At 42.3% G+C, this 15,085-nt stretch overlaps 1 protein-coding gene across 1 annotated transcript; it reads right to left on the reverse strand.

Moving 5' to 3' along the window:
* Nucleotides 1-13,922: 13,922 nt before the first annotated feature.
* Nucleotides 13,923-14,510, reverse strand: LOC143595404 (uncharacterized). Its single transcript, XM_077074432.1, has one exon. It carries the CDS (start codon nucleotides 14,508-14,510, stop codon nucleotides 13,923-13,925), a length of 588 nt encoding a protein of 195 aa, XP_076930547.1.
* Between the last annotated feature and the right edge of the window lie 575 nt (nucleotides 14,511-15,085).

The raw sequence follows: 15,085 nt of genomic DNA on the forward strand, positions 1-15,085 counted from the left end.
TAAGATGGTAATTGTCTGAGTTGCTAACATTCTAAGGCCCCGGAACACGAGTGATTAACTGAAAGCCGGTAGAGTGTGGATAGTACTATTGGTTTGACAAACCCAACTGGTCCGGCATGGATTTGCTGATGTTTCCCAGGCAATTGCACATGTCTATTTTGTTGTTATTTATTTTGCTATGTAATGTTAGACATAGCGGTTTGGGGCAGTTCCGTGGGCGGGGGATATGCCACGGGCCCGTGGGCGGGGGATATGCCACGGGGGTTGTGTGTGATAGTCAGAGGTTTCACTTGTGGGCTCAGCATAATTACATCGTAATTCTGGGTTAACATTGCCCCCGGAATGAGTACAGTACTGGGTTAACAGTGTCCCCAGATAATATTATATTTTGATATGGATTTATCATGGTTTACTCAATTGTGAAACTCACCAACTATTCGTAGTTGACCCGTTTTCTCACATGCTTTTCAGGTACAACTAAGATGAAGTGATTGCTTACGTGCTAAGTGCTTGATGTGTGTAAGATTTGCGTGCGGAATGTTAGGATACATTATAATAAATAGAATTATGTATCGTATTGTATGATGTGTGTATCACCTAGACTGTAATGAAATACGAGACAATGTAATTTTGAAGCATATTAATGTATTCAGTTTTCTTTATAAGCAATGTGGTTGATATCAGAGGTGTCTGTTGCATCCCGTTTACGTTTCCGCTGCGGTTACGGGGTGTTACACATACCTTCGGGCACTTATATGTGTATGTAAAGTAAGTTATGTGATTAACTAGAACTCACTCAGCGTAGCTGACTTTTAGTATGCACGCAGGCAAATAGGTTGAGGTAGCTCGCGTGATTGAAGACACATGGCATGGAATCGAAGATACTAGCATCTCGAAGAAATGTTGTGATGTTTTAAAGACTTTGTTTTGTTTTAAATGACTATGAATGTTTTATAAGACAACATTTGGAGGTTATGTAAGATATTATGGTTGAAGTTTTATATTCCGCATAAAGTTTTAATTTACTCTGATTTGTAGAACTGTGTTTATTAGTAAATCCAAAACCAAAGTAGGGCTACCGGTAACGGGGCGTTACATATGAGAAGATGATCGATGTTCTCTCCCTACCGCGGTGGGATGTTCATACCCTCGCGTGTAGACCATTCATGAATCGTGGGGGAAATCAACATGTAGACTGGTTTCATCAACATCTGCTGTTCGAAGTCAACCATGATTTTAAGGTTTTCAAACCACAGATTCCAACTCGCAAGCGCATCGATGAGATTGATCCAAGGACGGGTTGGAGGAACTTGGTTCTTAAAGTAAAGCCACCAAAGACCATGAAGCGTGTGCCGGTGAAGACGTGGAATCAACACATGTATTTATCATTCAACCGTTGATACTACGATAATCGAACTGGTGAGGCCGTCATTGTCTTGGGTAAAGGGTTAAAGACCGAGCTGATAAAGATCATCGATCTGATGTGGCTCATGAACTTGATAGAGACCGAAAACGACGCGCTTTTCAAGATAAGATATCGATCGAGCGAAGTGAAGACTATGATCGAGCAATGCAGTTTCAGCGTGTTGTTCGTGTGTGTCATGAGCATGGTATTCACAGTTGTATCGACTGGCAGACTAAGCGCTTCAAATAAGTTAAAGACAAAAAGCTCAAGACGAGGGGGTGTCTGTCAAAACACAGTTTTGCGTCTCGAGTCTTTGTATTTATCGTTAATGTATTTATCGTTTTATTTATGTAATAATTATTAAAGACAATTAATGTAGTTTGTATAGGTATCATCTAGTTCGTTAAGGATGTTTAACGAACTAGACTTAAGTTATGTTCCCTCCGGATTTGTTAAGGATGTTTAACGAATCAGGGGGTGATTCGTTAAGTTTATTATGTGTATTGTATGTAACGAAGTGAGTAGATAGTTCGTTACGAAATGTGTAACGAACTAGACTCATCTTTTATATATAGTGGACTCTTTCCACTGTTAATTTAAGTTTTGAGTTAAGATTATCGAACCTCTACCCATTTGTTCTCTCAAATCTTCTATTATACATACACATACATACAATCGGTACTAATATATAACATTAATGCATAATCGGATAAGAGCATCATGAACTAGATCCTTATAGTTATTATAATCTATCAGATCTGAGATATGGTTAAGGTATTCTCAATCAGGTAAATGGCTATCCCGAACATTTACAAGTAAATATTAGGACCAAACATATACAAGTATATGTCCTTCAAATATGAGCAATTGACATAATTTTAAGCGAAAGTATACAAAAATCTTTTTGGATTTTCTCTTTACATACATAAAAACACAATCTTTTTGTATTTTTGGATTTTTCTTTTTCTATACATATAAAAAACACAATATTTTTAGCTTTTTAATTTTCAAAAAAAAATCACAATATTTTTATATTTTTCATTTTTAAATGTTTTTGGTTTTTCTCTATACAAACAAAAATCACAATATTTTTGTATTTTTCATATTTCACCTCCAAAACACAAAACATAAAAATAAATGAAAGAAAATAAACAAAAACAAAATAAAGATAACTGTCCTTGTTTAAGGAACTCAGCAAGTGTTTTAAGACCGTTTAGACCAAGCAAAAAGTTAAAACGAGTTTTGTCAAATGCCTTGGTAAACAGGTCAGCACGTTGAAAATCCGTGTGCACCTTTTCAATATCAATTATTTTCTTTTCAAAATAGTCTCGAACGAAATGATATCGAATCTCAATAGGTTTTGTTTTTGAATGCTGCACTGGATTTTTGTGATACTTATAGCAGCAGAGTTATCAATTAAAATTGGAGTAGTAAGAAACTTCAAACCATAGTCGCGCAGATGTTGTTGGATCCATAGAACCTGTGAACAGCAACTCAAGGTTGCCACGTACTCTGCCTCAGCGGTTGAAGTGGAGAGCGTTGTCTTCTTCTTACACTGCCAGGAAACAAACTGGCTTCGTAAAAATTGACAACCCGCCGTAGTCGATTTGAAATTGATCTTGCATCCTCCATAATCAGAGTCGGAAAATGCAATGAGTTCAAAGCTATCGTCCTTGGGATACCATAACCCGATGTCTGTATTACCCCTCAAATAGTGAAGTATACATTTAACCGCTGTCAGGTGAGTCACTCGAGGACTTGATTGGTACCTAGCACACAAACAAACTGTAAACATTATATCAAGACGAGAAGTAGTTAAATACATTAATGAACCAATCATTTCTCGGTAAAGGGTAGGATCTACGGTATCCTTCAATTCATCCGGTGATAAATTGTGACCCACGGGAAGAGGTGTCGAAGGGATTGTTCCGGCAGTTATCTTGAATCGGCTCAAGACATCGTTCCCATATTTCGTCTGATGAATGAAGATTCCCTTATCAGACTGATGAACTTGCAACCCGAAGAAGAAATTCATTTCCCCCATCGAGCTCATTTCAAACTTCGTCTAGGCCAAGAATATTCATATAGCTTCCAATCGTGCAACTTGAGCATATACATCAGTGTAATCTATGCTTTCTTGCTGATGAAAAACTTGAACAACCAATCGTGCTTTGTTTCTGACGATCACACCTCAATCATCCTTCTTGCATTTAAATACCCACTTTGTCGGAATTGGTTTCTTAACTCGAACTGGTTTATCAATGAGATCCCAAACACCCAGTCGATTAAACTGTTGCATTTCTTCTCGCATAGCTTCTACCAAAGATGGATCACCAAGAGCCATACGAACATTTTTCAGTTCTACTTGAGATAGAAAGCAAGTGTATTTCGTGATATTCATGATTCACGAGGAATGCATAGCGGCATACGCACACAATATGGAATCAGTAGAATTAGCAACTTGATGACGTGTTTTCACACCTACATCAAGATCACCAATGATGTTGTCCTGTGGATGATATGAATGAATCTGAAGAAATAGATTCTCAGGGACAACAAAATTTTCAGATAAGTTAGTTAGATTCTCCTCAGCATCATGAGACGATTCACCAATCTCATGTGTGTCAGGAAATGGAGCCGAAGAAGAATCAAAAAAATGACCATCATCAGATGAGATATAAATCACATCAGACGTATCAGAAAGATCATCTTGTGATGCATCCACATAAACAGTACCAGAAGATCTTGGAGGTAAGTATTGATATTCAAAATAAGCACGCACCAAGAGTTCATCTGGTTGATCGATTATTTGAGTGAATGAGTTAAATAAACTCTCATAATCGAACATCCAATCAGTTCCTTTACCCTGGGGAGGTGTGGTGTATCTTTGACAATCAACATGGTGCCACTTCTCTACACACCCAGAATTAAAGTTAAATACACGTTTCTTTGGTGATGCGTAACCCAAGAAATAACCTCCAATTGCTTTTTCTTCAAATTTTCCCGCATCCTTCTTCAACATAGTACAAGGACACCCGAATGGTTCCAAATACTTTAAATTAGGCTTTCTATCTTTAGAAGTTCATAACTCGTGTTTTGAAGCTTCTTCACAGTCAAAACACGATTAAGCATGTAGCAGGCAGTATTCACAGCCTCATTCCAGAACTGAACAAGAAGCTTAGAATCTGCAAGCAATGTACGAGCCGCTTCAATCAGTGTTCTATTCATTCTTTCTGCCACACCATTCTGTTGAGGTACATAAGAAGCACTGTATTCTCGATGAATTCCTTTCTGAATACAAAATATATCCAATACATTGTTTTTAAACTTCGTACCATTATCACTTCGAATACGTCTCACTTTCAATTTATACAGTGATTCGATCTTCGTGATTAAAATTTGAACCAGAATGGGTGTTTGATCTTTTGAACTCATAAATAAAACCCAAGAATATCTTGAATAATCATCAGTGACAACTAGACAGTACCAATCACCAGCAATACTCGCACGATTCATAAGACCAAACAAGTCCATATGAAGTCGTTCCAGTGGAGTATCAATGGTATTGATTAATTTAGATGTGTGCGACTTCTTCTTCTGTTTGCCCTTTTTACAAGCAACACAGTGGTCAGTTAACTTAAAATGTTTTAACAAAACACCATCAACCAGATCATTAACCATTAAATAGTTCATTTTTCTAACATGAATATGACTCATCCTTCTGTGCCACTGAATCGTGTCCTTTTTAGTTGCCTTAGAAATAAAACACGTTTCGACAGAAGTAGATACCTTAGAAGTCATGTTTAACATATAAATATTGTTCGATCGTGGAGATCGCATAACTACCATATCCTTAGGAATGACGTATCCTAGTTTAAGGATTAAACACTCCTTATCATTAAATACGGTTGTGTATTTCTTATCACAAATTTGTGACACACTTAACAAATTATGATCAACTTTATCACAATAATTAACGTTCTCAAATGTGATACTCCCATTTGACACATCTCCTTCTTTTGTGATCAGTCCACCCGAATTACCTGAAAATGCTACATATCCTCCTTGTTTATTCTTGACATTTGTTAAGAGGTTAATATTGCCGGTAATATGACGAGAGCATCCACTATCCATTATCCAATTTTCACCAGAAACAGTCTTGGATAAACTCTCGTCAAAATTAGCCATGCAAGCGAAAGAAGTTGGTTGCATATGACACGAATCATCAGAATCTGATTCCGTTTCATTGTCATATGATAGCTCATTCCCACTTGCATCTTGAAATATGTCATTCATCTCGAACATAGCCAAGTTAGATTGATTATCGTTGCACAATAATCTTTGAGGCCAATTAGTTTCATCAGTAACAGAAAGCAAGGCTTGTGATCCCGAAGCAGAAGTGAAGAAACACGGATCCACTCCGCACTAATGGGTCCTGAATCCAATGAGTCAACAGGGTAGGATACGGTTAACTGCCAATACGATATGAACACAGTTGCCTAAAGTCCAGTGGCGAAGTCCTGCAAAACAGACAACGTGAGCTCGTTACGGGAAGGACAAGGTGGGGGTCTTCCCGTAACCACCCTCCGGCGTGAGAATAAGTACCGTTCTATAGAAGATAAGCACTTAAGTAAATTCAGAGAATACAGTGGGAGTGAATGCATACCTCATGATGATCGAGAGGGTATTTAAAGCCAAAGAGTGTGGGAAGGTAATTAGGCCAGTTGTCCTTCTCAGAAGATGCTCTCGTAACCACCTGGACATGTGTCCTCTTTTGATAGGTTCGGTTTATACGTTGCATGTTCATGTATAACCACCTGGACACGCGTCCCTCTATTATAGGCCAAACAGGTATCACTGGCCATGTGCATGGTTATAACGGCCTCGCCAGGTGTCTCTTTCTGATTGGTTGAAGGGTCACCTATTGCTCAAGAAAGCATCTTGGTAAATCTTCTAGAAGGTAATTAATTAGTTACTGACAGCTGTCCCGGGGTATTACCTCACAGTTATTTACGTGGAAGGATATTCCTTTCTGCGGATGACCTTTGAGGGTGCCCGGATGCTTCCGCATGTGCTATGAGGGTGTTTCTTCCTCAAATGATTTCGCGGATGATTCATATGCCCCGCAGGTGACTTGTGATGAGTTCTTATTGACCCGCGGGTATTACTTAAGGGTATTTGGGTCTTTTCAGTACCCTACCTCTATAAGTCCCCCAGTCCAGTGTTTCTTCCATGTGAAGTATTTTATGCGGGTGAAATTCTGGACTTAATGCGTATTTGGGGTTTTTTATATTTTCAAGTTGGTAGAAAATATCTTCTGTCTTTTGTCGATAATCATGAAAAAAGGACAAGTTGACCACTCGCAGGCGCGTGTGTAGGTGACAGGACGTTTACGACGGCTATCACTGTACTGTACAACTTTTTGCCTTTTTAGATTTTCCCTCGTGACGTGGCGATCATTTAGTGGATGGTTTTTTCTCTCTCCACTGTTCGCATCCCATCGCATTAATTGCGGTGGGTATAAATAGAGGGAGCTACCTTCTTTTTGAAGTTTTATCGCCTTTGGATTCTGATTATTTTCTTTGTTCCTTTCTCTGAACCTTTCTGCGTATTCCTTTTGATTTTTAATCCAAATATTTTAACCAAGTGCTCGCATAATGGCATCTGTCTAATCTGAAGTTGATGAGATAGAAGTCCTGTGGGACTTGGATGAGTATCAGAAACTCATTACGACCTATGGCATTCCATCGGGGTGGGAACCGGAGTTCTCGTCTGCCGGCTCTATCGCCAGTTTCCCACCTCCCAGGAACGTGGCCTTATACGCAGACTATTTTGATCGCGCTAACTTTCACCTTCCTGTTACGAAGTTTTTTCTATGAGTGGTCAAGGCATTTGGGATTCACTTATCTCAGCTTCACCCTCGTGCCATCATGCTAATTCGTCACTTCGAATTTGTGTGTATAGCACATGATATAGTACCTCGGTTAGACTGATTCGTTGTTTTCTACAAGATGGCCAGTTGGAGTGGGTGGTTTACTTGCCATAGTTTTCCTGATAGAGTTATCGGTACTGTTACTGAAGAAACTTCCAAGGACTGGAAGAGAAAATTTTTCTGTATTTCTGAGGACGTGGTGCCAGAGACCATGGTCCGTCGCGCTGTTAATGATGCTCTCATTGATGTTACTCCTATTGCCCATGAGAAGCGCAACTGGTTCCGCAAGCTTACTTCTTCTCCAACCCTGATGCGGGTGCTCCCAGAGGAGGCCCTTGTATGGGCGGGCATGAGCCGGTTGTGGCCTTCTCTTTTTGCGGAGCCTGTTTTCGTTGAGCTAGATGGCCTTAATTTTGTTACCTTGTCATCATTTTCTTTTTGTTTCTCGGAAGTTATTTTACTAAGTTTCGCGTTTTCTTTCAGGTTTTGGTCCAATGTTGAACGTTCTAGTTGACGGTAAGGGCTGCGTGGGTAAGACTATCCGTGATGTTAAGGATATGCCTATCCTAGAAAAGACTTCACAATACTTCCTTTTTCCAGTCAAAGTACGTGCTGAACCAATTGTTTCAGAAGCTATCTTTGAAACAAGTGCGTACATCTTGAATCCTCCTCCTCATAACGTGCTGACCTCTGACGGGACGATCGTCATTCTAAGTGACGGCTCTACTGATCTTGAGGAGGAGAGCTCAGATTATGCATCTGAAATTTCGTTTGTTTCTCACTTGTTAACAGAGCTCTGTCGGAAGAGATCCCTCCGCGCTTCCCAGGCAAGTGACACGGGTACTAGTACCGCGGATACCAGGAAGGAACCAAGGACGAAGAAGCGCCGGACACATCGTCCGAGGAGACCGCCACCACCCAGCCTTGCGCATCGTTTGGGGACGATGACCGGTGAGTACTTATTTGTTTACTTTGTTGTTTTTTATTTCGATAATGTGATCTGACTATAACTTGCATTTACAGATCCATCTATTGCTGAAGGTCATGCGGCTGGTAGGCTACACACGCCGATCCCCAATGTTGAAAAACAACCGTTGCCTCCTCCGAAGAAGGAGGCGGACAAATCTGTTACTCCTCCTGTTGAAACGACTGTAGAGGGGTCGAATGTTCAGCCGGTGACTACCGGGTCTCTGGACTATCTTTTCCAGGGTGGGGACGCCACCGATTTTCAAAGTGGTAACCCTGAAGTCACTGCTGAAGGCTTCAGGGTTAATGAATCTCCCCTACGATCCACTCCTCAATTCTATTCTTCTTCCTCGCCTTTCATGTCGAGCGGGGAAGGAGATTTCTTTTTTGGACCGTCTACCCATGAGGTTGGGGGAGGTTCTTCGTAGGGTGCTCCACAACAGACTTCTTCCTCCCCTGTTCGTCTCGGAACTTCAAGTTCTCAATTCCTTGGGAACGTTCAGTTGGGAAGAGACTTTGACTTGTTTGTCTCGCCTTGGGACATTGTCAATGGGTCTCGGGTTTCTAACCCAAAAACTTGTATGAGTTTTGTTGAGCACTGTATGCCGCCTGCTGAGATAGCATACTAGAATACCCGCTCCCGCCAAGATCTTCATACTGATCTATCTGTTCCTTTGACTAACATCTTAGCCTGTAGTCAAGAAATCTTGCTAGAGTGGCGGACTATGGGCGGGAAGTTGGGTGCAGCTTCCGAGGCTGTGAAGTCTGCGGAGAGAGAAGCTGAGGAGCAGTGAAAGGCAGCGGTCGCGGAAAAATGGAAACAAGTTGATGCCGAAGCTGCACTTAAGCTGGAAAAGGACCGGAGTGCTACTGCTGCTAAGGGTTGGAAATAGGCCTATGAAAGGTATAATGCCCCTCTTGAAGCTTCCCGAGCTGAAACTCAGAGAAAAAAGGACAAATTGGCGAGGGCACAGGACGGGGTGTCCCATCAAAACGCCCGGATTCAAAAACTCGAGGAAGCATTAAGATTGCAAGGGGAGCAATCTGAGCTTAAGGATAAGACTGTTGTTGAAATGCAGTCTGCATATGACTCCCTTTTGCAATATTACACTGAAACAAGAAACCGCGCCTCCGTCGAGTTACAAGAATTTCGTGGTAGGGCGGAGCGTGCTGAGCGAGAAAGACAGTACTTCCTTAACCGTGGTCTAGACTTGGTAAGATTCCCTCATACGTTACTTTGTCTGTGCGTTTTGAGTTTTGTGCTAATATATCCTTTATGTTTTGTTGTTAGGTCATCCATCATGTCAAAAGGAGTACGGAGCTTACGGATTGCTTCGTGAACTTGACTACTGCTGCAAAAGCATTTGTCTGGGTAGAAGGTTTCAATGAAGGATTGGCGTTTGCTCAATCCGGACAACCTGTTGAAAGTCACACGCTTCACGGCCTTGATGCGAAGCAAGAATTAGACATGCGGGTGCAAGAGTATGACGAGCTTGTCTTTCCGCTCCAAAATATGCTTCCGGAGTTTTCCTTGATTGAAGATGGCGTGAAGCAGTTGTGGGTCTATATTGATGACGATTCTGAGGGAGACGAGTCTGACGATGAAAAGTCTGAGGATGTTTCTCATAATGCTCCGGAAGGCACCTCGGCCCTGAACCCATAGAATAAATGTAGGAGCTAGAATTTGGAATTTCCTTCCATGTTTTTGTAATTATCCTTTTTTTTTAATATTAATGAAAGGAACTGCATTTTGATAATATCTTTGTGAAATATCTTTCTTTAACGTTTGAACTTGTGCAAGTTGGATAGTACTGGTGACGTGGCGGGGAGAGAGTTTTTAGGCAGTGGCTGACAAGACGTGTAAAACACCTGTTTGACAGCCTGTAAGCGCTTTTTCGAATCTCCCGCCTGACGTGTCGGTCTTCCTGTGGCTCGCCTTTTCTCTTTCCTCTGTCAGTCAGATGGTCGCATTAATTGCGATGAGTATAAATATGCCTTGAGGTCTTCAACCCATTCTTATCACTTATATATTTTCTCTCTTTCTTATATCAGAGAACTTTTTCTTTCTTATAACTGTTCCATATCTTTCACAAAATGGCTGCCCAGAAGAAAAATCCTCCTGCTATTAACGAAGTTGTATGTGAAATCAAGGAAAAAGACTTTGATGACGTTAAATACGTATATGGTTTCCCTTCAGAATGGGAGGCCGAACGTCCGCCGAAAGGGGCTATTGCAACGGCGCCTCCGACGAAGAAGATGGCCGTCTACGTGGACCACTTCACTACCGGGAACTTCCGATTGCCCGTGACCAAGTTCGTGCAATCGGTCTTGACAGCATATGAGATTCATTTATCCCATATTCACCCATTTGGGATGCTTAGAATTCGACACTTCGAGTTCTGATGTCAAGCGCACAACTATGACCCTTCCGTCAGTTTGTTTGCCGTATTCTTCAAGATGACTTATCGTGAAGGCTGGTACGGTTTTGCCACCACCGGCAAAGGATCTATTGGCTTTAAATGGCTTCGCAACATTCATGGGTGGAAATCAAAGTTCTTCTGGATCCGGGAAGATGTTATCCCGTTCATAATGACTCACCGGAAACTGAAAGATAAGTTACCGGAAGTCATTGCTTCCGAATAAAAAGGTCATGCTTGGTACCTTACTTTGACCAAGACTCCAACGCCCATGCATCCTATTCATGAAGGGGAGATGGTACACGCTAATATGAGCCGTTTTTTGCCATTCCCGACTCTGGAACCGTATTATGAGAATCCCGACGGAAGTAAATTTTTACTAATACCCTTCCGGGCGCTCAGTTTATTTTGTTTAACATTCTTCCATTGAAGGTGAAGGTACGATCCTCTCCACCCTTGTGGACAAGATGGGCGGCATGATGGTACGCCGCCCCATTACACAACATGATGTGCCGTTCTTGGATCGCACTCTACTACTCTCACCCCGGAGCCTCTTGTCTCCGAGGCGATGTATGCCCAAGGTGAGGAGTTTGTCAAAAAATGCGAAGGTATTTTCAACCCCGCCCTGTAACTGCCGTTACTTCAAGCGGAGTGATAGTTCTTCTCTCGTCCAGCGAAGAGTCATCACTCTGTGAAGGAGGGTTATCTATTGGTGCTACTAACCCTTCACCTTCGACTGTAGGTTTGACCCGCAAGCAAGATTTGAAGGCCACCACCGATCCGTCAACAGGTGAGGAAGGTGGTCCTCAATCCGTTGAGGGCGAACCTCAGGGTATGGGAGTGGGTGCTTCCAAGGCTGCCAGAAAGCGAAAAGAACTGCCTTCCGATGATGCACCCTCTAAGAAGAAGAAGAAGAAGAAGACGGCTAAGGTTCTAGATTTGGGTGCTCGTCTCCGAGAGCTTTCTGCCCAGGACGCCTCCAAGAGTAAGTTTTGGACCTTACTTATGGGGGCGGGCTTCCTCATCTCAAGTGGAGGAAGATACTGCTCCGCATAACCCTCACTAGTCATTGCATCGGAATTCAGTGTTAAGTGATGCGAACGTGTGTCATGAGTATCTTCAAGAAAGTCTTCCTCCCACTGAGAGGGAGCGACAACGTCGCCGCATCCGCCAAGAGCTATTGGATTCAAATTCTTATCATATGGCGAACACTGTTTCCACCAATCAAGAGATACGTCGTGATTGGTTAGCCATGAACGAGGAGTTGGAAGAGACTGAGCACAACTTGTTATATGCTAAGAAAGAAGCTCTTAAAGCATTAACTTACGCCCGGGACAGACATCGGGCCATGGAGGCGGAGAAAGCCAAATTCCTTGCCGCTGAGGAAGCCAAGGCTTTTTTCTAGAAGCAGTTGGATGAACAAGCTGAGCTGATAAGAACCCTCCAGGATGACTCAGCGGCCAAAGACAAGTGCTTATCTGATCTCAATGCCAAGAGCCGAGACCAAGCTTTGGAGTGTGTTGGTCATAAGATGGATCTTATCCGGGCTCAGGCGGATAAGAAGTGGCTTCTAACAACAGCAATTCCCAAGGTACCAAGTCTTTTGTTAATATAATTAGTTCGGATATGCATGTGCTCACATATGGTTATTTTGACTCAACAGGTTATCACTGACGTTTGGAACAGTGACGATCTTGGGAACTGTGTTGCGTTACTCCTCCGTGCTTCCGAGAAAGCAGGCCGGCAAATGGGCTTTGAAGAAGGATACAAGTTTGGTTCTGAGGGCCGGGTTCCGGAGGAGTATGTCTTGGCTGGTAAAGACACTGCTGCTATCCTTATTGAGAAAACCAAGGATTTTGACACTCTGAAGTTCTCCCTTTCCGATCACATATCGGAACTCGCGGACAAGGAAGATGCCATAGATCAATTAAAAGAGCTATTGGATCTTGATGAGGGAGAAGAAGAAGAAGCCAATAATACCGCGGAGGATGAGGATGTCACTCCATAGATATATATGTCTTTGTTGTAAATACTTCTTTTGCTTGTAATCTCATTTGACTAGTTAATAAGAAGTCTTGTTTCCTACCGGTGCACTTTGTCTTATGTACTATAATATAAGTGTCTATCCGGAACTTCGATTTTGTCAATAAAATATTACAACTTATCAAAATAACAAGGAACTTACTCAACATTCTTTATACTTTGGCATGAGCCTTCTTATAATAAGGAAAATTGCATAACTTGCAAGTCTATGTGGGCACGCAGGCCGAAATAAAAAGGGTAAATAAAACTGCTACATATAGCATTTCTTTAACTGTGCTGCATTCCAAGTTCGAAGAATCTCCGTTCCATTCAACGTTTCTAACTTGTAGGCACCTTTGGTTAACACTTGTTTGATTCTGTAAGGTCCCTCCCAAGTTGGGGCTAACTTGCCTGGAGGTTCCTGTCCGGAGGCCTCATTGCTGCGGAAGACAAAGTCTCCCGCATCAAATTCGCATGTCTGGACCCGCGAGTTGTAGTACTTTTGAAGTTGTCGCTTATAATTGTGCTCGCGGATTGATGCTAATTCTGTTCTTTCTTCGAGTAAATTGAGATTCATCCTGAGTTCGTGTTCATTATTATCAATTAGCCTAACTCTTGCGGACGGAATCCCGATTTCAGCGGGAATCATGGCTTCAGTGCCGTAGGTCAGGCTAAAAGGTGTTTCCAAGTTGCTAGAGTTCTTTTGGGTACGAAAGGCCCAATGTACATGGGGTAATTCGTCGACCCAACCCGTCCGTTTAGTACCTAACCTTGCTTTGATCCCTTCTTTGATAGTCCGGTTGATCCTTTCGACTTGACCATTTGCTTGTGGGTGCGCTACAGATGTAAAAACTTGAGTGACTTGGAGTTCTTTCAACCACTCCTTAGTCCGTTGTCAGCAAATTAGGTCCCATTATCACTTACCAGTTCCTACGGGAGGCCAAACCGGCAAATGATGAATTCCCAAAGGAATTTTTCACGCTTTATGTCGTTATTGAGGTGACCGGTTTGGCTTCTACCCACTTGGTGAAGTAATCAATGGCCACTAGCAAGAATTTGACTCATCCCGGGGCTTCTGGGAAAGGCCCCATAATGTCAATAGCCCATTTCTGGAACGGCCAAGCAGATGTTACCGGAATCAGATCGTTTTTTTAGGGCGCAAAGTATTGGGGGCATGACGCTAGCATGAATCACACTTTCTGATTTCCTGCACAGCGTCCAAATGCATATCAGGCCAGTAGTACCGTGTGTTCATGATCTTTGCAACTGTCAATCTTGGACCCGCATGAAGTCCGCAAATACCTTCATGAATTTCTCGGATTAGGTAATTTGCGTCTTCCGCGTCTACAAAACGTAATAGCGGACCAAGGAATAATCTCTGGTACAAAATGGCATCAGTCATCTGGTAATTCAGAGCTTTGTGCTTAATTTTCCGAGCTTCAGCTTTTCCAGCTGGAAGTGCTCCGGAAGATAAGTAGGCTTTGATGGGTGTCATCCAAGATTCGACACCAGTTTGAATTACCAGGACTTGATTCTGTGGGATAGATGGATGATCTAGGACTTCTACACGAATATCCTTGGCAAAATGCTCAAAATTTGTTGAAGCTAGCTTGCTAAGAGCGTCTGCCGACTTGTTTTCACTCCTCTTAATGTGAATAACATTGAAAGAGGCGAACTGGCGAATCAAGACCCTTGCTTGAGACAAATAAAAAGCCATGACATCATTTTTGGCTTCATACGTTCCATTTATTTGTCCCGCAATTAGCATGGAATCCACCCGTGCTTCCAAATGTTTTACCCTAAGCGTTTTTGCTATCCGCAGTCCTGCCAGGAAGGCTTCATATTCCGCCTCGTTGTTAGTACTTTTAAAGTCTAACTTGATGGCGTATGTAAATTCATGCCCTTCCGGGTTGACTAGCCTTAAGCCTGCACCTGACCCTCACTGCTTGAAGCTCCATCCGTGAACAGCGACCAAACTTGCCCTTGTTCCGGAGGTGCTTAGGGTTGTTGCTCAATTAGACACTCTTGCTCTTTGTGTTGTGGGACTTCGGTGACGAAGTCCGCCAATACTTGCCCTTTTATTTCCGGTCTGGGTTTTTACTCTATTGAGTGTTCACCTAGCTCAATGGCCCATTTTGCCAGTCGTCCAGACAACTCAGGCTTGCTTAACACGTTTTTCAATTTATACCCGGTCAACACGTTTATCGGGTGTCCTTGGAAGTACCTAAGAAGCCTCCGGGCTGCGTATACTAACGCCAAGACTAGCTTTTCGAGCATCGAGTATCTTGTCTCTGGGTCTGACAATGTTCGACTGACGTAGTAGATTGGAGTTTGAACGTTTTT

The sequence above is a fragment of the Bidens hawaiensis genome, unplaced genomic scaffold (assembly GCF_021521415.1).
Source record: "Bidens hawaiensis isolate Kalapana, Puna unplaced genomic scaffold, B.hawaiensis_p1.1 tig00045024_1, whole genome shotgun sequence".
In the NCBI taxonomy this organism is placed as follows: domain Eukaryota; kingdom Viridiplantae; phylum Streptophyta; class Magnoliopsida; order Asterales; family Asteraceae; genus Bidens; species Bidens hawaiensis.